The sequence below is a fragment of the Eschrichtius robustus genome, chromosome 2, assembly GCF_028021215.1.
Source record: "Eschrichtius robustus isolate mEscRob2 chromosome 2, mEscRob2.pri, whole genome shotgun sequence".
NCBI lineage: Eukaryota > Metazoa > Chordata > Mammalia > Artiodactyla > Eschrichtiidae > Eschrichtius > Eschrichtius robustus.
The window spans coordinates 65,645,835-65,671,470 of record NC_090825.1 but is presented as its reverse complement, the minus strand read 5'-3'; the positions used below and the strand labels follow the sequence as shown (position 1 = coordinate 65,671,470).

The 25,636-nt window shown below is 37.5% G+C and overlaps 1 protein-coding gene and 1 long non-coding RNA gene across 2 annotated transcripts in view; one reads left to right on the top strand and one right to left on the bottom strand.

The window, feature by feature from the left end:
• TMEM167A (transmembrane protein 167A) overlaps positions 1-6,535 on the top strand; it is a 33,203-nt gene extending 26,668 nt beyond the window's left edge. Inside the window, exon 4 of the mRNA XM_068535607.1 lies at positions 5,654-6,535. Coding sequence (XP_068391708.1) covers positions 5,654-5,724 — 71 coding nt within the window. The 3' untranslated portion in view covers positions 5,725-6,535. The remainder of the gene's footprint in view (positions 1-5,653) is intronic.
• Positions 867-4,810, bottom strand: LOC137759413 (uncharacterized). The gene is made up of 4 exons (XR_011073094.1): positions 4,698-4,810; positions 2,673-2,824; positions 2,072-2,182; positions 867-1,108 (listed from the first exon to the last, which is right to left on the bottom strand). It is a non-coding gene; the product is annotated as an uncharacterized lncRNA (long non-coding RNA).
• Positions 6,536-25,636: the final 19,101 nt, after the last annotated feature.

The following is a 25,636-nucleotide window of genomic DNA, read 5'->3' as shown; positions in this document are numbered from 1 at the left end:
TACTGGGCAGGACCATGTCCCAACTGGTCCCAGGGCAGGGTCTGGCCTACTGGGGGGTGTGGGCAGGCTGGGTCCGCAGATTGCAGGATTGTGGTTTTCTTGCATTTGGTGTTTGCCACCTGATGGGTGAGGCTGGTCCAGAGGCTAGAGCAGACTTCCTTGAGGGCAGGGCTGGGCTCCAGGAGTTTCTGGGGCTGGTGCCTGCGCACTGGTTGGGGAACTGGGTGCTGGGACCCTGCTGGACAGGGCCATGTCCAGAGGCAGCTGTGGGCTTAGGGGGTCTTAAGGCAGCCTGTCTGCTGATGGGTGGGGCTCTGTCCCCACCGAGTGAGTTGCTTGGCCTGAGGTGTCCCAGCACTGGCACCTGTAGGCTGTTGGGCCAGGGCACGGTTGGGTCCTAGCACTAATAAGCTAGAGGGAAGATTCCACAATGGCGCCTGCTAGCACCAGTGTCCCCATGGTAGAAGTAGCTCTATGAATGGCTGCCACCAGTGTCTATGTCCCCAGGGTGAGTTGCAGTTGCCTCCTGCTCCTCCGGGAGATTCTCCAAGACCAGCAGGTAGGTCTGACCCAGGCTCCTATCAAATTACTGCTTTTGCCCTGAGTCCTGGAGTGTGTGAAATTTTGTGGGTGCCCTTTAAGAGTGAAGTCTCTCTCCCCGAAGTCCTATGGGACTCCTGAAATTAAGGCCCACTGGCCTTCAAAGCCAGTGCTCTAGGGGCTCGTCTTCCCAGTGCAGGACCTCCAGGCTGGAGAGCCTGATGTTCGGCTCAGACCTTTCACTCCTTTGAGAGAATCTCTACAATGTAATTATTCTCCAGTTTGTGGGTCGCCCACCCAGTGGTATGGGACTTGAATATACAGCTAGTCTTCCGCACCTACCTGCCTCCTTGTGGTTCTTTCTTTGTGTCTTTGGTTGTAGAAGATCTTTTCTGGTAGGTTCCAGTCTTTTTCATCGATGGTTGTTCTGCAAATAGTTGTGATTTTGGTGTGCTTATGAGAGGAGGTGAGCGCAGGGTGTTTCTACTCCGCCATCTTGGCCAATCTCCCCAAGAGGTAGTATTTTCTGATGCTTTTAGATCACATTTGCAGAGTCCCAATGCAAACCCTGAAACAACAGAAGAAATCTTAAGCCCTTCAAAAGTAACCAAGAAGAGAGAGAGAAAGAGACAAAAAAGCACCCTCAAGGGCTAATGCTGATAGCTAATGGTACATGTAAATATATATACACCAAACTCCTTGCTTCAAGATCCAGGTCACTCAAGGAAAAAAGTAATCTCGCTAAGGAACAGGCTGGTAAGAATACCTCACGTCAACTACAAAGAGAGAACATAATGGGATTGTCTCCATAATTTCACTTTCTGATATTTCGTTGTTTGTTAGTGTATAGAAATGCAACAGATTTCTGTATATTAATTTTGTCTCCTGCGACTTTACCAAATTCATTGATGAGCTCTAGTAGTTTCCCCATTTACCATCTCATCAAAAAGAACAGAATACCTAGCAATAAAGCTAAGGAGGTTAGAGACCTGTACTCCGAAAACTAGAAGACACTGATGAAAGAAATTGAAGATAACACAAACAGATGGAAAGATACACCGTGTTCTTGGATTAGAAAAATCAATATTGTTAAAATGACCATAGTACCCAAGGAAATCTACAGATTCAGTTGCATTCCCTATCAAATTACCAATGGTGTTTTTCACAGAACTAGAACAGATAATTTAAAAATTTGTATAGAAACACAAAAATTCCGATTAGCCAGAATAATCTTGAGAAGGAAGAACAGCTGGAGGAATCTTGCCCTCTGACTTCAGACTATTACAAGGGTAAGGTCATAAAAACAGTATGGTACTGGCATAAAAACAGACGTATAGATCAGTGGGACAGGATAGAAAGCCCAGAAATAAACCCCACGCATTTATGGTCAGTTAATCTAGGACAGTGGAGGCAAGAATATACAATGGAGAAAAGACAGTCTCTTCAGTAAGTGGTGCTGGGAAAACTGGACAGCTACATGTAAAAGAATGAAATTAGAAGATTCTCTAACACCATACAAAAATAAACTCACATCTAGGTGTTTAATCCATTTTAAGACTGGATACTATGAAACTCCTAGAGGAAAACGTAGGCGGAACACTCTTTGACATAAATCACAGCAATATTGTTTTGGATCTGACTCCTAGAGTAATGGAAACAAAAACAAAAATAAACAAATGGGACCTAATCACATATGCTTTTGCACAGCAAAGGAAACCATAAACAAAACGAAAAGACAGTCTATGGAATGGGAGAAAATATTTGCAAATGATGTGACCAACAAGGAATTAATGCCCAAAATATACAAACGGCTTGTACAGCTCAATATCAAAGAGACAACCCAATCAAAAAATGGGCAGAAGGTCTAAATAGACATTTCTTCAAAGAAGACATACAGATGGCCAACAGGCACATGAAAAGATGCTCAACATTGCTAATTATTAGAGAAATGCTAATCAGAACTACAATGAGGTATCGCCTCACTCTGGTCAGAATGGCCAACATCAAAAAGTCTGCAAATAATAAATGTTGGAGAGGGTGTGGAGAAAAGGGAACCCTCCTACACTGTTGTTGAGAATGTAAATTGGTGCAGCCACTATGGAGGACCCTTAAAAAACTAAAAATAGAGTTACCATATGATCCAGCAATCACATTCCTGGGCATATATCCAGAGGAAACCATAGTTCGAAACGATACACGCACCCCAATGTTCATTGCAGTCGTAGAATATCACTCAACCATAAAAAAGAGTGAAATAATGCCATTTGCAGCAACATGGATGGATCTAGAGATTAAGTCAGAGAAAGACAAATATCATATGATATCACTTAACATGTGGAATCTAAAAAAAATGATACAAATGAATTTATTTACAAAACAAATAGACTCATAGACATTGAAAGCAAACTTATGGTTACCAAAGGGGAAAGGCAGGGGCAAGGGGAGGGGATAAATTAGGAAATTGGGATTAACAGTTATGCACTACTATATATAAAATAGATAAATAGCAAGGATCTACTATATAGCACAGGGAACTATATTCAATATCTTGTAATAACCTGTAATGGAAAAGAATCTGAAAAAGAGTATATGTATAAATGTGTGTGTGTGTGTGTGTGTGTGTGTGTGTGTGTGTGTGTGTGTGTGTGTATGTATCTGAATCGCTTTGCTGAACACCTGAAACATTGAATCAACTATTCTTCAGTAAAAAAAGAGAGAGAACATATGGAAGAGCAAGACAGTTTGAGGGAGTAGAGAATATCACTGGATTAGAGTCATACTAACATTAAAGTTGCTAGCTCATGAATAAAATATTGAGGTATTTTAAATCCATCTTTTGTGTAATAAATTAGAAAACACTGTACAACTCCATTTAGTAGCCAATCCAGGTGATCCTTTTGTTCACAATTTTAGCTTGAAAGTATAGCTAAAGTTTTCAGACATCTAGTTTATAGCTTTCTTCATGTTATCCTATAGTACTACCTATTTTTATGTCTAATTATAAACTGTGCCTTTTTTTGCTTGCCCATGTATTTCCATTTTCCTGCCTTGACTATATGAATACCATAGGTTAAATGGTTCAATTATTCATTTTTGCCAATTATGTGGAAAGCATTAGCTTTTCATTTTGGCAAAGTGGTTTAGAAAATGTTGATGGTGATATGCTGCTTTCTCAACCACATGCTCCTCTCTTATCTTGACACAGAATATATCCACAAAGAAAGGAAGCAGTTTTAATGGGAAAAGGCCCAGCCAGATCATCTTATCATGTTACACATCACATTACAGCAACTGTTTCACATTCACTTATAGAGACCTAAAACCAGACAAGAAGTAACATTCTTACCCAAGTTCAACCAAAGATGTTTAGCTCTACCACATGGCAGTCTCTTTTAAGAAGATTAAAAACGGGAAAATGAAACCCATATGTAAATTATAGCACGCTAAGTTGGAGGATGAGGAAGAGAAAAACTTCCTCAAAAATTAATTTCCAGCAGATGGAAAATTTAGGACAATATTAGCTTCTTCTTTTAGTGTTTAAGAAGACTATATTAGACAGTGAGAGTATCTAGCCCTATGGTGAGTAACAGGCTTCCTTATGAGATCTACCAGAAATTTTGGTCTGATTGTTTTGTTGTTGTTGTTGTTCTTGTTTTGTTGGATAACGTGAGTTTTTTACCCTGAAAGAATCAGCATGGCTAAAAAATGAGGAACCACAGTATTTTTTAGTTTCAAAAGATTTTTTTTTCCAGTTGAGATAATATTGTAAAAACACTGTATTTTCTCACTTTCTAGATTTTCCTTTAGCTGGAATGCAGTCCATTAAATGTCTACGGAGAGAAAAAACTTTCAGAAAAACACCAAATGTTTATTTTATTTGTATGTGTGTAATGTCTTCTGTGAATATTGCCATTGAACAAAGATATAAACTTTCTGACTGTATCACTGTGATCTCAGTGAGGAAGCTCTGAAAATGAAGATGACCTTCAAGGTTTTAGTTGATAAGAGTGGTCAAGATTGACATTTTCCAGAAGTAGTTAACTGAACTTGCTAGTGAAATATGGAACTTAGTTACTAGAAAAGATTATTTTAAACATAATAGAGAAACACAGGTGAGGTGAGTATAAACCATCTCTCTAAAGGAACCAGGTACATACCCAGGATTATTCCTAGAAGTAGCACATCACTCTTTCTCCTTCCTTCTTCCTTTCTTATGTGCCCTCAAGGCAGCATAAAAATGCCTGGTGCTTTGTGCAGCCTTGCAATTACTGAAGAAACAGGAAAGAACAAGATGAGTTTGAGTTAGCTCACAATTACAGGATCTCTGTTTATAAGACAGTTTCACAAGCCAACTCCAGATCTACTTCATGCAAAGGAAAGTCTCCAAGTATAAACAAACACTCCTTAAACACATGTGAAAATTGACTAATACAGAAGTGGTTGTTCTAAGTTCTACATCTCTAACCCAGAGTAATTATACTGTAAAAGATTTGATATGAAATCCATTTCAGAAATAGTTTAGTTTTCTCTGATATGTTTTTATTAAGCATTCTACGTTATATTGATTTTTAAAATGCAGTTTGATTGAACACCCTCTGTTTATTTTCATCTAGGAATGCTTATTTTTTACCCCTTATAATTGTCATGAATTGCTATCAATGAAGAAAACACGTATGGCTAGAAACTGCATGTTGAACTTCTTTTTATAGGTGGAAATTTCCCTTTTTTATAGGAAAAAAACAAGCAATATTTCTTTGGTTTTATTTGAGTTTTTGAGATAATTTCATTTGGATCTTTAGCCTACATTCTGTGTTATATTTTTTAATATTTGGGTTTGTGCAGTGACACTGAAATGGCTCATGAAGGGTTTTCTAAAGGCATGAAAAGGGAGGTGGTCTTAAAAATAGATCAGTATAGTTTTAGCTCATTCTGGAGTATACTCACTTTTATGTTGCATGTAGTTTGTTTTGCCCACCCCTGCCCCTAAATATATGGGCTTCATAGGCAAGAATTTTATCTTGGTTTTTTATATGCCCCTCTCCTGTAGTAAGTAATAACCTTATGCTAACCACTCAGTTAATCAACGTGAATATATCTACCTTTTTTCCAACAGGTGAACGGAAGAGTCCTTATGTTGCGGTATGCTGTATTGTGATGGCCTTCAGCATCCTCTTCATACAGTAGCTTGGAAGAATGCCAGAATTCAGTTGCAATCAGATTTAAATATGAAAAAAAAAGGACTTATCTGCAGAAAATAATGGAAAGACTGGTTAACCCTTTTATCTCTGAACATTGAATGAGATAAATTTTCAGCTGCTGTTCTCTATTATTTTTGTTATTGGACCAATGTTCTATATAAATAATTAGGATGTAACCATTTAATACTCAGAGTTTAAATATGTCTGTAACAATCAACCTCAGTACTGTCACTACAATATTACATTCTGCATATGTCATTCTATTGTGTCAGATACCAGTTTTTAGTGAGGTATCTTTAAGGCACATAGGAGAAAACAAAATTGGTAAATTACTTTTAAGTTCCTTTCACCGTGATTTGGAAACGATAAATCTTTATAGAATGAGACTTTTTGGACTAGCTTTTTTATTGAAGAAAAAAAAGGTTCAATTCGTGTTGATAAGGACTGCATTCATATTTAATAATGCTTGCTTTTCCTCTGGCCACATCATTTTGAGCATTAACCAGAGTACCTCTACTGTTAGCAAACTGTAGTTTATTACAGGTATTTAAACTATTTAAAACAAGCCTATGCAGTTCTTAAGGAGGAAGATAAATGAGAAGTGACTTAAGAGTGCTATTGAGAAAAATGTTCCTATTTAACATAAAAGAATTCAGAATACCTGACTGGTGTTATTGTCTCTGAAACCTCTGGTTAAGTATGGATAAATGTCTTAAGCATAAATTTGACCAGCTAACTAACCGTCGTTTTTGGAATAAGACTACATGCTTAGAGTAAAGAGCTAAACTGAATGATAATCTTATATGCGTTTTTCATTCTTTTTAGTGTTAGGTCTCTACATTTTAATTACCCCAAAATGCAAACTGTGTTTTTGTTTTTTAATACAGCACTTTAAATCTACTTTATGTTTTGTCTATCAACTTGAACTGGAATCTTGTGTAACTTACTACGTGATGATAAACAGCTTTCACATCTACTTACCATATGCCATGGCATAAATGTCTTTGAGCTTTGATGATAAAGGAGGACCTTCAGTAATTTAACATTGGAAATGTGACTTATAAATTTTGTAGTAGAGCAGTTATTACACATTTATGGTTAACATTTCAAAATTCAGTTAAAGTTTCAAAGCAAAGGAGAACTTCTTAACTAAAAATTGCCCGTTATACATAGTATTAATTAGATATTGTTGTCAGCTGTTAATTCCCCATAAAGATAAAAAGAATAAACTTTTTTTTTTTAAGAAAAAAAATTGTTTAGAATTATTTTTAAATGAGCCTGCCAGTAGCTGTTTCTGCAGAAACAAAGTATGGAACTGAAAGTTACCTATTTTTAGGACCACTTTAAAGTACGTAGAATTCTAGGAAACATCGAAGAAAATCTTGTTACACATTGCCTGCTTTTTTTTTGCAAAAGAAGATAAAAGCTGCTGTTTGGCTGTCAGTATATTTGTTTATTGTACGTTTCTGGCTTATCTATAGCTGGTTTGAAATGGTATATTTTGCCTTAAACAGGTTAATCAGGCTATGATAATTGTTCCTACTCTGCACTGTCTCTTGGGCTTTGCATTAGGTCAAGGATTTTCAGGGTATCCCCAAAATAGGACTCTTATCAGCATATACATGCAGAGTAAGTCACCTTTGTGGGTCTAGTTTCTTGAGTGGCCATCTGTTGTCCAACTCTGCTGCCAACTAGACTTTCCAAAAGCTATATCTATCAATCAACTAATTTTTTATATACTAACAAACACAAATCTAATATGAAAAAGGGAGGACTATTCTAGATAATCAGTTCTAGGACATTTCTTTTAAGTTGTTGGCATTTCAGAGGAGGTAGGTGGAAAGTAGAGGAAGAAATAATTTTTTGGAAAATTTGTGGCAACAGATAAACATTTTTTACATTTTTTACTGTGTGTAGATGCTGAACAGAATGGGAAGCAGCTTATTTCTGACCCCAGACATTCTGACCTTTTGAAACACAAGCTCTTTGGGAGGTGGTGAAAGACACCGGATTCTGTGAAGAAAAGCAATGAGCATTTTCTTTAATGTATTTTTTTTTTTCAAAGAATTACCACTAAATCCTATTCTCTAACCCAAAGGGCGGCGTAGGTAGTTTTAAGCCCACAGAATATTCAGATATTCCTTTTGTGGTCTTGGCGAGGTGGTAAGATGCAGAAGAGGATTAAGGATCAATTTAAACATCAGATGGACTTCCTCTGTCACATAGTCTTGGTGCAGGGCCGGATGGGATGATGGGCACTAAAGTCCACAGCTTGCTAGATTCAAATACCCTCCCTAAGCTCCTTCCTGGCTCCAGAATCTTTTGATTACATCTTGCCTGGAATTTGTTTTGTGCTGATGTTTAGTTCCTGATTGGCCTCAGCTGTGCCAATGGCAGGAGCATGCCTTCTTTCCAGGCAGTCTTAAAAGATGTTCAATCAAAAGAAGATATAGTCTGCTGAATTCCCTCTTAAAAAAGTTTAGATTCAAGTCCAGTATTTTGTTAATGCCTATGCTGCTGTGCCAGACACTACTATCCTGAATGTTCTTACATCATCAGATTCAAAACAGTCCTATGCTGGGAAAAGTAGTAATATGTAACTTGTAATAGACACCATCATCTTAGTAAAATGCAGATCAGTCTAGTTCTAACCTAGGACAAAATTAAGATTTCAGTGAAGTAACTTCTTCAAGTTCACAGTGTCAAAAATGAACAGATCTCTGCCTGGTTTTGTGAAAAAGACCTACCACTTGTAAATAGAATATTTATATTTCAGCATTTTTAAGAGGCATTAAGAGAGTGCATTCAATCTATTATCACTGAACACAAGTACACAGTTTCTTCCCTCTAGTGGTTCATAATGTAGTGGGTGAGAGAGAAATGAGGTTATTTTATATGAAGTGCAATGTGATAGCATTTATTAGTGAGATAACACCAGGATTCTGGAAGAAAATAAAAAGGTGACAGCTCAGTCAGGGATATGAACTTCCTTCCAGAGGAGCAAGGCTTAAGCTGAATTTACGAGCAATATGCAAAAGCACCAGGGGTATATTATGGACCATCAGTACCTAGCTTGTCATGCCAGCCACTTGGGGAGTACAGCTGAGCCTTGAACAACACAGGTTTGAACTGTGCAGCTCCACTTACATGTTGGGTTTTTTTCAGTGGTAAATGCTACAGTACTGCACGATCCCAAGTTGGTCGAATCTGTGGCTACGGAACCTCGCTTATGGATGGCTGACTGTAGGATATGGCTGGAGTGTGGACTGTGCAGACGGTCAACGCCCCCTAACCCCCACATTGTTCAAGGGTCAACTACACTACGATATAAGCCTAGAAAGGTGGAGCGAGGTTAGATCCTAGAGGGTCTTGTATTTTTCTCATCGCTATCTATTATCTACCTCAGAATTGAAGTTGAACATGTTTCCTCCTGCCTGACAAAAAAATTCAAGAATAAAAATAAAATCCTCCCTTGGTGTACGTGTAAACAAGGTTGAATATATCCATGCCAACCTTATTTTCGGCCAAGAATACAATACTGTCCTCTCCAGAGGCACCTGCATAGCATAAAGCCAAGGTAACTTACCAGTCAGGTCAAGTATTTCCAGGAACTCTGAGTAGTTGATACTCTATCAGTGCCAAAAGTAGTCAGGATTGTTAAAGCACGCATGTGCATAAGAAGCGAAGGTGGTTGCAATTTCTACATTTCCTGGGTGCACAGAAAAGATTTCTAATGAACAAGGACATGTGCTCCTTTCAAAGCCTTTGAGAAGTACTGGATCATAGGAAACTGAAAACAAGAATGGAAGATTCTTAGGGACCCCTCTTTACTTTCTTTGGTATCCAGTAACAGTAGATGTACAAAATATAAGTACCTGAGTAATATCAGCATTGTGAGTACTGCACAGCCCTGTTATTCTCAATCAGCAAGTTACTACTAGCTTCCAAAAGTAGCTTCATGATTATGTAATCTATACATTGCCTTCTACAGTTTCTTTTACTTTGCCCTCAACCAGTCCCAAAATGGTAATCTGAAATGCCACTCCAATATCAGAAAAAAAGAGGGTAGGTGGAAATATATTTCCTGTGGTTTTGAGAGTACAAAAAAATCATCCTACTCTCTGGTTAGTGCATATGTCTGTGGTATGTAATAAAGATCAAAATGAACTTGCAAGAGCCTCCTAGTTTTGTCTTCTTGTCAGATGAGTGAAAGGTTTTTTAGGGGTTGGTTAGAGTATTGAAATTGCCATGTTTTGAGTAAGATGGGAATAGAGAAATGTTTCTATTTGTTTTACCTGCATTTTAATTCATGGCTGGTCAAGGTTGGTTTGGGGAAGTTTTATTTTTATATTGTTTTGCATCTTTTGTGTGTGTGTGTGTGTGTGTGTTTTGCATCTTAAAGCTGTTCAATCTATTAGATTGCTATTTCTTTGAGTGAGCCTTCAAGAGTCTAATGACTTGCTTTAGATGTGAAGTCATGAATTCCCTCCAGAGATGGTGGAAATCTGATTCTGAATGAAAGTGACAGTTAATTATTGACAGTGACTTTCAACTTGTCCTCAACTGAGAGCCTTCAGATGCCCAAGCCTTCTGGCAAGTAGCTATCAAAATCTGTGAGCAGTGTCCATCAGAGTGAGATTATTTACCCAATTTATACCATTTATTGAGAAATATGAAAAAAAACATGTACTGTGTACCTTGCTTTGGGTAGCATGGTCTTTCTACTGTTATCTTCCCAGCACCCAGTTAACACAGACAAGCCTTTGTTAGACCTGTTACCGGAAATAATTGACTTAACCAAGTGAATTGCAACAACTATATTTTTAGTTGAGTTTTGAATTCAAAAAGTACTTCATATACGAATAGAAAAACAGTATCTTAGTTGTATCTTCAGTGTATATTATAAGCCTCCCCTCACTGCTCCATTGTAACTACCAGTTGATGTGAGACTATAGAGAAAAATTACTAAGTTTCTGATTTCTAACTTAGATCAAAAGAATTCAAAATGGCTTTGCTTGAGACCATTAGTTTAACACAGTAGGAAAGCAAAATCTGTTTTCTATTCGGAGGGTTTGCATTAATATCCTGAACCATAACAGATTTGCTGGGAGAAAAAAAAAAAAAGAGAGAAACATAAATATTGGAAATAGGGTACGTCACTTCACACACACTTTGTGGAGGATGAGAACACTCAGGAATTTCAAAATACCCAGACACCACTACTGTTTGAGCTTTATTTGGCAAGGGAAGTAGCCTGGGAGCAAATGTGTAGTGATTGAAGGTTTGTACCCAAATTGCCAAAACGTCTAATTTATGAGCCACTTCAACACTTTTGATCACGTAGTATGTGTAGGCTAAATGCTGGAAAAGTAATGTGCAAAGTAATGTGTCCTTAAAAAGAAATAAGGACACATTTAAGGCGTGAAGGATTTCAAGAAGGCTGGCATCAAAGAAGGAATATTTGCAGTAGTGAAGTTTTAAAGAAAAATGATCTGCAGACTCAGGGTAACACCAAAAGATTTGATCTTGGAGACTGAAAGGAAGATAGAACACTCTTTGAATAACATTTCATTAGGGCCTTAGAAAAACAAGATAGGATTTTCCTTTTGATTTTATTTAATAAAAGTATTGTTTATTCTTTGCTTGCTTTTTAGCTAATGTTATTCACAAATGGAGGAACCTCTATTAAATCTTGGAAAGTGATGAGAGTACTCTGACTTATAAAATATGTTTAAGAAGTTTACAGTATGAAATTAAGAGAGCTGTAGAACACAAAATATAGGGTAATAAAGTTAGATGAGTTTTCAGAAAAGTTAGTTTTATGAGTATGTAATCTAAACCTCATTCAGATCTCTATTAATGGGTCACTGTTTTGAGCTCTAAGTGAATCAAAGCCAAAATAACATACAGTAACAGAACTTAAAACCCATAACTTAAAACTGCATTCATACTACTAGCAACTCCAATCCTAGTTGTTTTTATTTTTAAGTATTACCATCACAAGCATCCTTTCAAAGAGGTGTAATTGAATCTGTTAAGACAGAAATTGGACATAGAAAACTATTGAGATGGTTCCTGAATCCCTAGGCAATTATTTGACTTGCCATGAAGAACAGAAATAAGGGTAGAATTCAGGATAATCTTTATGCCTCCAAGGAATGGAAAATTAATCCCTCTGACATGGCTGTCCCACAAAGTAGGTTCCTCCACATCTTCCTTTCTATTTCTAGAAGAATCCTTTGAGAACTGGCTGTGTGCCAGACACAGTGCCAGCATCAGTGTATACAATGTGGAACAAGACAGCTCCTTCTGTCACAGAACCTCGATTCTAATGAAGACCAACTAACCAAAATAATTAGATAGGCATACACAACCTCTAGGAAGGACCTTGAAGACACCAGACAAAGGATGATTTTAGATGGAGTGGTCAGAGATGGCCAGTCCATAAAGTTGATGGGTTAGGCTAAGACCTGCAGACGAAAAGAGCATGAGCCAGGAGGCAGAAGGCACGGCATACTTGAGGACCCAGAGATGGGAAAGCGCTTGGGGCTTGAAGTGGAGAAGTTGATAGGAAACTAGCGTGAACTAAATGAGACAAAGAATGGTATGAGTTGGATAGAAAAATGAGCCAAATTATGCAGTGCTTTGAGCCATAAAGAAGACTGGCAGACTCATGCAAAGGAGGAGTCAATACCTGCTTGCAAAATTGGAGCAGGTATAGTGTCTATCAGGCTGTTCTTGGATCTCGTATTGGAACTGAAATCCACAGGGCAGGTAATTGGGAAGGAAAGGCTAGAAGCTTCAGGATGGACTAAAGCCCATCAGTTATTATTGCTCTGATCTTGGTGCTGTGGTCGTCCTGCAGAAAGAAGCCAGTGCCCTTCACCTTGGAGCTAAACACACATCTGGCCAAGGGTTAGAGAAACGGAAGGAGAAAGTGGAGTAGTTATAGGCCCAGCCATTGCCTCATGCTAAGAAGTTTAGCACACCTGGGACAACATGTGTGAGCTAACAAAACGGTGGTTGCTGCACCTCTGCCCTCAAATTTCACACGAGACTCTCCTGTGGCCCACTCTAACCAAACCTTAGAGGAAATGGAGTTCTGGGAAATGTAGGACGGCCTCACCAAGCTGACACATTACAAGGGCATCACATCCTCTTAAAGACCCACTTGGATCGCCTCCCAGCAAGTCAAAAACGTATGCCAAACAAAACTGTTTATCCCTTCTAAATCTGCTTCTGTCTGGGTTTCCTTATTTTTGTAAACAGTACAACTTTCTTTCTATGATAGAAACTTTCTAACCCCCTAAACTCCTTTTTTTTCTCTCCCTCATATCCCTCCCTTGCTCCCACCAATCTGTAGTTTAGTTCTATCATTTTTACTTCTGCAGTGCCTACCCCAGGCATATGAGTTCAAACTCACCAGGTGACTATACCATCCCACACATTGATTTCAGATTCAGTTTTATATAAGCCTCATTCTGGAACCCCAGAAGTACAACAAGGGCATTCTCCCCTCCAAAGACACGTACAGGAGAGTGAGTTATGGCAGAGGTGCTAGCATGCTGTTATCATTATTTAAACCAAGAAAAACACACTGTAGACAAGATGAAAGATCTAATAAAAATCTGTTCTTATTCCCGATTCTAAAACTTTAACAGCTGGGCTTTCCCATGTGGAATAATGTTACATAAATAACTCAGCTAGGAAGCAGAGGGGCTGTGAAGAAGTCCACCGAAATGATAGATGATCTTGGTCAATCTGAATCACACCCAATGGAGTTACAAGGAAAGAAGTGGTCATTGGAAGGTACTGGTGAGCTGGTGCTGGTACAATCAGCAGACTTCACAGAACCTTAGTCATGTACACTAATTCTTCTATAGAGGTTTTCTTTTTACTTAAGCATATTAACACTCTAATCTATTCCATAGGGACTTTTTCTGCTCCATCCGAAAATGTCACGGAAATCTAGAGAAACTGGCTCTCAGAGAATAAACTTGTTGAGATTTAAAACTGAAATAAACTGAATTCTTATGCTTACTTTTCTTTGAAAGGGGACAAATATCTCTGAGTACATTCTATTTAATATTCTCATCCACACAATCTAGGTATAGCTCATGTTACAAATCCTACTCCCACTTCTTCCATCAACTGAAGCATATGTAGTTGCAGTTGTGGCACAAATGCCAAAAGGCATAATGAGAAAATATGAGTAAGGAACATAGCTTCAGCCTAAGAAAGTGAATGCAGTTCTCCTTTTCCACTTATATAATGGGAAAGTGGTGAGAAGGGAGCCGTCATCTGTATGATAGATACAAAACTTTGGGGCGAGTCTCATCTTTCTCAGATTTGGGTTAGATGATCTCTAAAAGCCTGTCCAGCTCTAAAAACCGATGACTATCCTGTATTTATAGTACAAGTTGTTCTTCACTGGCCCCCACTTATATTTCTCAGCAGTTGGTTAAACAAAGGAAAAGAGCTCTTAGAGAGTGAAGCTTCATTTGTTTTCTTCTAGGCGTATTCTTGGAAATCCCACTGTGGTTGGAAATTCTACTTTGTGAAATGTACCCAGGAATTCACCTTGCCAGAAATTCTATAAGGACTCACTTCGATCATTTTAAAGAGTTACAGGAGACATTCTGTGAATAGAACAGTGGTTATTTCAGTAGGAAATATTCAGGGAGCATGTGCTTGTTACTCCTTTTTTTTTAAACCTAATCCTGAGATTAACCTATTCTATGAATATCAGCAAGAATCAGCTCACCCATTAGCCACACCATGCAAAGGGAAATGTCCACATCAACTTGAAAGAAAAGAAGGAGGCAAAAAATAGAAAGAAAATAACTTTTAGGCCTTGAATTGCTAATCACTTCCCCCTACTCTCTGCTGTCCAAATGTTTTTACTCATGATAATCCAAGGAAACATGCTAATGTAGCTGCCCCTTACCTCTTATCAGCCTAGCACAGTATGAGTCACTCAGCAGGAGATACTTCTAATTTCTGCTATTGATTCTGCCTTTTAAGAGAATGGCAACCTCTGAATGACAAGCCATCTGCTTGAGAGATGGTATAATGAGCCCCTTCAAACTTTTTTACCTCACTACAAAATTGAAATCTATGAATTATAGAAAACTTAAAAAATACAAATACACAAAAAGAAAAAAAATAGAAGTTTCCAATAATCCTATCAGTCTAAAACAACCACCATTAACAATTCATGCAAAGATATTCATGCAAAGATAGCCATGTAAAGATAAAGCATACAATTTATTTTTATAAAATAGCACATGCTATTTTGTAGCCTCCCCGTTTATCAATACATCATGGGAGATTCCTGGACAATATGGCGGAGTAGAAGGATTTGAGCTCACCACCTCTCATGAAAACACCAAAGTCACAACAAACTGCTGAACAACCATCAACAAAAAAGCTTGAACCTACAAAAATGATATTCTACACCCAAAGACACAGAAGAAGCCACAGTGAGATGGTAGGAGGGGTGCTTCTGCAATATAATCAAATCCCATACCCACTGGGTGGGTGGCCCACACACTGGAAAATAATTGTGTCACAGAGGTCCTCCCACAGGAGTGAGAGTTCTAAGCCCCATGTCAGGCTCCCCAGCCTGAGGATCTGCTATCAGGAGGAGGAGCCCCCAGAGCATTTGGCTTTGAAGGCCAGCAGGGCTTGAGTAAAGGAGCTCCACAGGACTGGGGGAAACAAAGAATCCACTCTTGAAGGGTGCACACAAGGATTCACGTGCACTAGGACCCAGCAAAAAGAAGTAACTCCATAGGATCCTGGGCCAGACCTACCTATGAGTCTTGGAAGGTCTCCTGGAGAGGAGGGGATCAGCTGTGGCTTACTGGGGCAGCAAGGACACTGGTGGCAGAGGCCCCAGGGAATATTGATGGGTGTAAGCTCTCCCAGAGTCGCAATTTTGGCGTCAAGACCTGGCCCTACCCAACAGCCTACAGGCTCCAGTGCTGGAATACCTCAGACCAAACAACCAGCAGGATAAGAACACAGCCCCACCCATCAGCAGACAGGCTGTCTAGAGCCTTACTGACCTCACAGCTCACTACTTGACATGGCCCTGCCCACCAGAAATTGAAACAGTGATTAAAAAACTTCCAACAAACAAAAGTCCAGGACCAGATGGCTCAGAGGCCAATTCTATCAAACATTTAGAGAAGAGATAAATGTCTGATATCCTATTCTTCTGAAACTATCCTATCCTATCCTTCTGATCTAACCTTCTGAAACTCTTCCAAAAGATTGAAGAAGGAGGAACACTCCCAAGCTCATTCTATGAGGCCACAATCACCCTGATACCAAAAGCAGACAAAGATACCACAAAAAAAAGAAAATTACAGGCCAATTTCACTGATGAACATAGACACAAAAATCCTCAACAAAAACTAGCAAACCAAATCCAAGAATGTATTAAAAGGATCATACACCATGATCAAGTGGGATTTAGCCCAGGGGTGCAAGGATTCTTCAATATTCACAAATCAATCACTGTGATACACCATATTAACAAATTGAAGAATAAAAACCATACGATCATCTCAATAGATGCAGAAAAAGCTTTTGACAAAATTCAACACCCATTTATGAGAAAAACTCTCCAGAAGGTGGGCATAGAGGGAATTTACCTCAATATAATATAGGCCATATATGACACACCCACAGCTAACATCATTCACAATGGTGAAAAGCTGAAAGCATTCCCTCTAGGATCAGGAATAAGACAAGGATGTCCCCTCCACCACTTTTATTCAACATAGTTTTGGAAGTCCTAGCCACAGCAATCAGAGAAGAAAAAGTAATAAAAGGAACCCAAATTGGAAAAGAAGAGGTAAAACTGTTACTGTTTGCAGATGATATGATACTATACATAGAAAATCCTAAAGATGCTACCAGAAAACTACTAGAGCTAATCAATGAATTTGGTAAAGTTGCAGAATACAAAATTGATACACAGAAATCTCTTGCATTCCTATACACTAACAATTAAAGTTCAGAAAGAGAAATTAAGGAAACAATCCCATTTACCATCACATCAAAAAGAATGAAATACCTAGGAATAAACCTACCTAAGAAGACAAAAGACCTGTCCTCTGAAAACTATAAGATGCTAATGAAAGAAATCAAAGATGACACAAACAAATTAAAAGATATACCATGTTCTTGAATTGGCAGAATCAATATTGTCAAAATGACTATACTATGCAAGGCAATCTACAAACTCAATGCAGTCCCTATTAAATTACCAATGGCATTTTTCACAGAACTAGAACAAAAAATTTTTTAATTTGTATGAAAACACTAAAGACCCCAAATAGCCAAAGCAATCCTGAGAAAGAAAAGTAGAACTGGAGAAATGAGGCTCCCTGACTTCAGACTATGCTACAAAGCTACAGTCATCAAAACAGTATGGTACTGGCACAAAACAAGTATAGATCAATGGAAGAGGACAGAAAGCCAAGAAACTCACTCACCTATGCCAATTAATCTATGACAAAGGAGGTAAGAATACACAATGGAGAAAAGATAGTCTCGTCAATAAGTTGTGCTGGGAAAACTGGACAGCTACATGTAACAGAATGAAATTAGAACAATTTTCTTACACTAAACACAAAAATAAACTCAAAATGTATCAAAGACCTAAATGTAAGGCCAGACACTATAAAACTCTTAGAAGAAAACGTAGGCAAAAAACTCTTTGACATAAATCTCAGCAACATCTTCCTTGATCCACCTCCTGGAATAATGAAAATAAGAACAAAAGTAAACAAATGGGATCTAATTAAACTTAAAAGCTTCTGCACAGCAAAGAAACCATACAGAAGATCAAAAGACAACCCTCAGAATGGGAGAAAATAGTTGCTAACGAAGCCACCGACAAGGGATTAATCTCTGAAATATACAAACGGCTCAAGCAGCTCTATGTCAAAAAAACAAAAACCTAATCAAAACATGGGCAGAAGTCCTAAATAGATTTTTCTCCAAAGAAGACATACAGGTGACCAAAAAGCACATGAAAAGATGCTCAACATCGCTAATTATTAGAGAAATGCAAATCAAAACTGCAATGAACTATCACCTCACACTGGTCAAAATTGCCATCATCAAAAAGTCTACAGTGAATGCTGGAGAGGGTGTGGAGAAAAGGGAACCCTCCTACACTGTTGTGGGGAATGTAAATTGGTACAACCACTATGGAGAACAGTATGGAGATTCCTTAAAAAACTAAAAATAGAACTACCATATGATCCATCGATCCCACTCCTGGGCATATATCTGAAGAAATCCATAATTTGAAAAGATCCATGCAGCCCAATGTTCATTGCAGCACTATTTACAATAGCCAAGACAGGGAAGCAACCTAAATGTCGATCAACAGAAGAATAGATAAAGAAGATGTTGTACATATATATGATGGAACATGACTCAGCCATAAAAAGGAATGAAATAATGTCATTTGCAGCAACATGGATGGACTTAGAGATTATCATACTAAGTGAAGTAAGTCAGACAGAGAGAGACAAATACCATATGATATCATTTATATGTGGACTCTAAAAAGAAATGATACAAATGAACTTATTTACAAAACAGAAACAGACTCAGAGACATAGAAAACAAACTTATGGCTACCAAAGGGAAAAGGTGGGAGGAGGGACAAATTAGGGGTTTGGGATTTACATATACACATTACTATATATAAAATAGATAACCAACAAGGACCTACTATATAGCACTGGGAACTCTACTCAATATTCTGTAATATCCTATATAGGAAAAGAATCTAAAAAAAGAATAAATATATGTATATGTATAACTGAATTACTTTGTTGTATACCTGAAACTAACACAACATTGTAAATCAACTATAATATAAAATGAAAATTCAATTAAAAAAATTTTAATAATAATATAAAATTAAAACATAAAAAAATACATCATGAACATCTTTAAATAAATTATAGATTTTTGCTATTGTACCATTTAAAAATAATTGGAAAGTATTCTGCTATAGAATACAACATAATTTATCTAACCCATAGACTGTTATTGGATAAGTATATTGTTTCCACTTTGGTAATGACATATTTAAAAGGACAGCATGGCACAAATCATATCAGTGACCTCTAAGATTAATGTATATTACACAGGTACCTAAGTTAAATGGATATTCCAAAGTTCCACTTAGGTCTGCATGAACAGGTCTCTTGTTCAAGATAAGAGGCACATGTATGCAAAAGAGTTGACTGCTTACTTCTGATTATTTCAAGGGCACTTGGAAATATCTCCCCACTTCACCTCTACCTGCAAACTGAAATCACACCCTTAAAAAGCTTAACATTCATATTTTATCAGTTTTCTATAGAGTTGGACATGATGCATTTTAAATTATTCCCTCCCCCAAGACCATGAGTCTTCAGTGAAGTATGTGCATGCATTAGATGGGGGAATCAGCCACTGAAGTACCATATTTGAATCCAGTTCTATCACATATTGCAGGACACGGAGAAAAACAGAGATGTTCCCCAGGCTGGGCAAAAGAAATTAGGCATCTGGGGAGTGAGAGAGACTGAATAACATCAGACACAGGAAACTGAACAGTGAGTTGAGACTGTGGGAGTGCTGTAGATCCTTCAGACTAAGCAAAGCACTACTGGATGCAACAGCACTCTAGCCTACTGATGCCTCTGCTTCCACAGTTTTTCAGTCATTCAGGGTGTAGGGGGGCTATAGCTCCATTTTAATAATGGAAGTTGTGAGGGATCAATTTACAGAATATTTTGATAGAATACATTTATTTGTTTATTCTACAAAATGGAATATTTATGCAGCCATTAAGTGTATTTATATTGAAGTCGATTTTTGACATGAAAGGATGCACACAATATATTAAGTGATGAAATATGTTACAAAACACTTGAGAGAATGAGATCCCTTAGTGTAAAAAATCCTCTACATGTAAGTGTGTCTGTGCGTGTGTGCACGCACACACACACACACACGCACACACATTTATAGGAAAAGACTATAAAAATATATACCAACATGCTAAGAATGACTTTCTCTAGGGGTAGGAATGACAGTGTTTTTTTCTTTCCTTTTATTTTTTAAATCTGCATTTTTATGGTAAACATACATGATAAAATAAATGGCAACAAACGTACATTTGAATTTCATGCTCTACTTTTTTTCTTCATGCTTTTATTTTCAGGCCATCAAACTTTTTTTGCAACTTGCTTTATTGATATTTTTCCCCTCTTTGTTTCATTCCCATGAGAATATAAAAGATCTTTGTCATTTTATCTCCAAATCTGTTGGTTGCTCTAATCTTCCCTTTTTCCCATTTCCTCCCACACTCATTTTCTCAAACTAGATGTTTCATATGAATTTAATGTACTTAAGGATGGGCACTCCTTATTTGCCTTTCTAAATTCAGAATGTGAACAGTATTTAGTAACCTTTCATCTATCATGTAAATTCTAAATTCTTTGAAGAAGCACAAATGGCCTGAATTTACCCCCTAATGCCCCAACTTCAAGCATTTTCAACCATCAAGAAAAGTAAATCATTTAAATTTAGAACTGACAAGAAACAGACTCAGTTATCTCCAACATGTATGCATTAAGACTAGTCTGCCAAGGGTTTTGTGTAAAGGCAAAAGATAATAAACTTAAAATGTATATACTAGTCAATGAAGGTTTTACATATACAACACAGTGAGTGTGATCCAAGTTCCAGAAATAAATGCCTTGCATTGAATGTAAAATTCATGCTAAGTAAATGAATTTATTTTTTTAAGTGATGAAACTCAATTCTTTTTTATCTTAAATGAAATTATATGCATCTATCTGCAATTACGTGACACAAAGATGTCAACTTCATAAAATTTCCTGACTCTCTGGTTTATGAAAATAGTGGCAAACATATCTCCATCCACATTACATACTTAATACAATACTAGAGAATTTAGTATTTATTACACCACTCAATTATGTATACTTTCAGGCTTTTGAAAAAATGAAGCACCTGATAAGTCTTAGTAAGAAAATCTGAGCATGAATGATTTTGTAGCAGTTATGTATAGCTTTGGACATTTAAAACATTTTTCTATAATTCTGTTAATTACTGAAACCAAGTTAATGAATGGCATGTTGAAGAAGCCTATTATATAGAAGTTGTGGCTAATGATTGAAGCCTTCCTTCTCACTTAATGATTTATTCCATCTTCCTCACTAGGAGTTCTTAGCATATCAAAAAGGCATCTAAGTATTAACAATTAGATAAGGGGCCTGCTTGGCCACTCGCCCACAGGGTGATGCATGGATTCCAGTGCCAGGAGCGCAGTTAGAAGAAGTGATACATTTCCTCAACGCCCTCCTGTTCTCTTTGTGAGCAACAACATGCGTTTTCCAAGAAGTTAAGTGAAACTAAGGATCCAGTTGGTGGCCACTGAACAGAGTGAAGGACATCTCAATCTGAACTAGCCACCTTTCAATGCTGAATAGCTCCATGTGGCTAGTGGCTGGCATATTGGACAATAAGCTATACTTCCAATGGAGAAAAATTATTCACACCATTTCTTATCAGTTTGCGGGATCTTGGTTCCCAGGCTGGAGGTCAGGCCCGAGCTCCTATGGTGGGAGCGCTGAGTCCAAACCACTGGACTAACAGAGAACCTCAGACCCCAGAGAATATTAATCAGAGTGAGGCCTCCCAGAGGTTCTCATCTCAGCACCAAGATCTGGCTCTACTCAACTGCCTTCAAACTCCAGTGCTGGAGGCCTCAAGCCAAACAACAAGTAAGACAGGAATACAGCTCCACCCATCAAAAAAAAAAAAAAAAAAAAAAAAAGAAACGACAAAAACATACGTCACAGACAAAGAAGCAAGGTAAAAACCTACAAGACCAAATAAATGAAGACGAAATAGGCAACATATCTGAAAAAGAATTCAGAGTAATGATAGTTAAGATGATCCATAATCTCAGAAACAGAATGGAGAAAATACAAGAAACGTTTAACAAGGATCTAGAAGAATGAAAGAGCAAACAGTGATGATCAACAAAATAACTGAAATTAAAAATACTCTAGGAGAAATCAATAACAGAATAACTAAGGCAGAAGAACGAATAAGTGAGCTGGAAGATAAAATGGTGAAATAACTGCCAGGGAGCAGAATAAAGAAAAAAGAATGAAAAGAATTGAGGACAGTCTCAGAGACTTCTGGGACAACATTAAATGCACAAACATTCGAATTATAGGGGTCCCAGAAGAAGAAGAGAAAAAGAAAGGGACTGAGAAAATATTTGAAGAGATTACAGTCGAAAACTTCCCTAACATTGGAAAGGAAATAGTCAATCAAGTCCAGGAAGCACAGAGAGTCCCATATAGGACAAACCCAAGGAGAAACACACTGAGACACATATTAATCAAACTACCAAAAATTAAATACAAAGAAAAAATATTAAAAGCAGCAAGGGAAAAGCAACAAATAACATACAAGGGAATCCCCATAAGGTTAACAGCTGATCTTTCAGTAGGAACTCTGCGAGCCAGAAGGGAGTGGCAGGACATATTTAAAGTGATGAAAGGGGAAAACCTACAACCAAGATTACTCCACCTGGCAAGGATCTCATTCAGATTCAATGGAGAAATCAAAAGCTTTACAGATAAGCAAAATCTATAAGAATTCAGCACCACCAAACCAACTTTACAACAAATACTAAAGGAACTTCTCTAAGCAGGAATCACAAGAGAAAAAAAGACCCACAAAAACAAACACAAATCAGTTAAGAAAATGGTAATAGGAACACACATATCAATAATCACCTTGAATATAAATGGATTAAATGCTCCAACCAAAAGACAAGACTGGCTGAATGGATACAAAAGCAAGACCCATATATACGCTGTCTACAAGGAACCCACTTCAGACCTAGGGACACATACAGACTGAAAGTGAGAGGATGGAAAAAGATATTCTGTGCAAATGGAAATCACAAGAAAGCTGGAGTAGCAATAGTCATATAAGATAAGATAGACTTTAAAATAAAGAATGTCACAAAAGATAAAGAAGGACACTACATGATGATCAAGAGATCAATCCAAGAAGAAAACATAACAATTACAAGTATTTATGTACCCAACATAGGAGCACCTCAGTACATAAGGCAAATGATAACAGCCCTAAAAGGAGAAATCTACAGTAACACAATAATAGTGGGGGACTTTAGCACCCCACTTACACCAATAGACAGATCATCCAGACAGAAAATAAATAAGGAAACACAAGCTTTAAATGACACAATAGACCAGATAGACCTAATTGATATTTTTAGGACATTCTACCCGAAAGCAGAAGAATACACTTTCTTCTCAAGTGCACACGGAACATTCTCCAGAATAGACCATATCTTGGGTCACAAATCAACCTTTGTGATTTAAGAAAATTTAAGAAAATTGAAATTTTATCAAGCATCTTTTCCGACCACAATACTATGAGATTAGAAATCAGTTACAGTAAAAAAAAAAACAGTAAGAAACACAAATACATGGAGCCTAAACAGTGTATTGCTAAATAACCAAGAGATCACTGAAGAAATCAAAGAAGGAATTAAAAAATACCTAGAAACAAATGACAATGAAAACACAATGCTCCAGAACCTATGGGACACAGCAAAGGCAGTTCTAAGAGGGGAGTTCATAGCAATTGAAGCTCACCTCAAGAAACAACAAAAATCTCATATAAGCAATCTAAGCTTACACCGAAAGCAACTAGAAAAAGAAGAACAAAGAAAATCCAAAGTTAGTAGAAGGAAGAAATCATAAAGATCAGAGTGGAGATAAATGAAAGAGAAACAAAGAAAACAATAGCAAAGATCAATAAAACTAAAAGTTGGTTCCTTGAGAAGATAAGCAAAATTGATAAACCTTTAGCCAGACTTATCAAGAAAAAAAAAGGGAGAAGACTCAAATCAACAAAATTAGAAATGAAAAAGGAGAACTTACAACGGACACCACAGAAATACAAAAGATCATAAGAGACTATGACAAGCAACTATATGCCAGTAAAATGGACAACTTGGAAGAAGTGGACAAATTCTTGGAAAAGTACACTCTTCCAAGAATGAACCAGGAAGAATTAGAAAATATAAACAGACCAATCACAGGTAATGAAATTGAAACTGAAATTAAAAATCTTCCAACAAACAAAAGTCCAGGGCCAGAGGCTTTCACAGGCAAATTCTATCAAACATTTAGAGAAGAGTTAACACCTATCCTTATCAAACTCTTCTAAAAAATTGCAGAGGGAGGAACACTCTCAAACTCATTCTATGAGGCCACCATCACCCTGATACCAAAACCAGACAAAGGTATCACAAAAAAGAGAAAATTATATACCAACATCACTGATAAACATAGATGCAAAAATCCTCAACAAAATACTAGCAAACAGAATCCAACAACACATTAAAAGGATCATACACAGGCTTCCCTGGTGGTTGAGAGTCTGCCTGCTAATGCAGGGGACACGGGTTCGAGCCCTGGTCTGGGAAGATCCCACATGCCACGGAGCAGCTGGGCCCGTGAGCCACAACTGCCGAGCCTGCGCATCTGGAGCCTGTGCTCCGCAACAAGAGAGGCCACGATGGTGAGAGGCCCGCGCACCGCAATGAAGAGGGGCCCCCGCTTGCCGCAACTAAGGAAAGCCCTAGCACAGAAACGAAGACCCAACATAGCAATCAATCAATCAATCTTCAAAAAAAAAAAAAAAAAAAAAGCATCATACACTGTGATTAAGTGGAATTTATCCCAGGGATGCAAGGATTCTTCAATATATGCAAAACAATCAATGTTATACACCATATTAACAACTTAAAGAATAAAAATCAAATGATCATTTCAATAGATGCAGAAAAAGCTTTTGACAAAATTCAACACCCATTTGTGATAAAAACTCTCCAGAAAGTAGGCATAGAGGGAACCTACCTCAACATAATAAAAGCCATATATGACAGACCCACAGCAAACATCATTCTCAATGGTGAAAAACTGAAAATATTTCCTCTAAGATCAGGAACAAGACAAGGATGTCCACTCTCACCACTATTATTCAACACAGTATTGGAAGTCCTAGCCACAGCAATCAGAGAAGAAAAAGAAATAAAAGGAATAGAAATTGGAAAAGAAGAAGTAAAACTGTCACTGTTTGCCAATGACATGATACTAATACGTAGAAAATCCTAAAGATGCCACCAGAAAACTAGAAATTTTACAATTTGTATAGAAACACAAAAGACCCTGAATAGACAAAGCAATCTTAAGAAAGAAAAACAGAGCTGGAGGAATCAGGCTTCCTGACTTCAGACTACACTACAAAGCTACAGCAATCAAGACAGTATGGTACTGGCACAAAAACAGAAATATAGATCAACGGAACAGGATAGAAAGCCCAGAGATAAACCCATGCACATATGGTCAACTTATCTTTGACAAAGGATGCAAGAATATGCAATGGAGAAAAGACAGCCTCTTCAATAAGTGGTGCTGGGAAAACTGGACAGCTACATGTAAAAGGATGAAATTAGAACACTCCCTAACACCATACACAAAAATAAACTCAAAATGGATTAAAGACCTAAATGTAAGGCCAGACACTATAAAACTCTTAGAGGAAAACATAGACAGAACACTCTATGACATAACTCACAGCAAGATCCTTTTTGACCCACTTCCTAGAGTAAGGGAAATAAAAACAAAAACAAACAAATGGGACCTAATGAAACTTAAAAGCTTTTGCACAGCAAAGACAAGACAAAAAGACAACCTTCAGAATGGGAGAAAATATCTGCAACTGAAGCAACT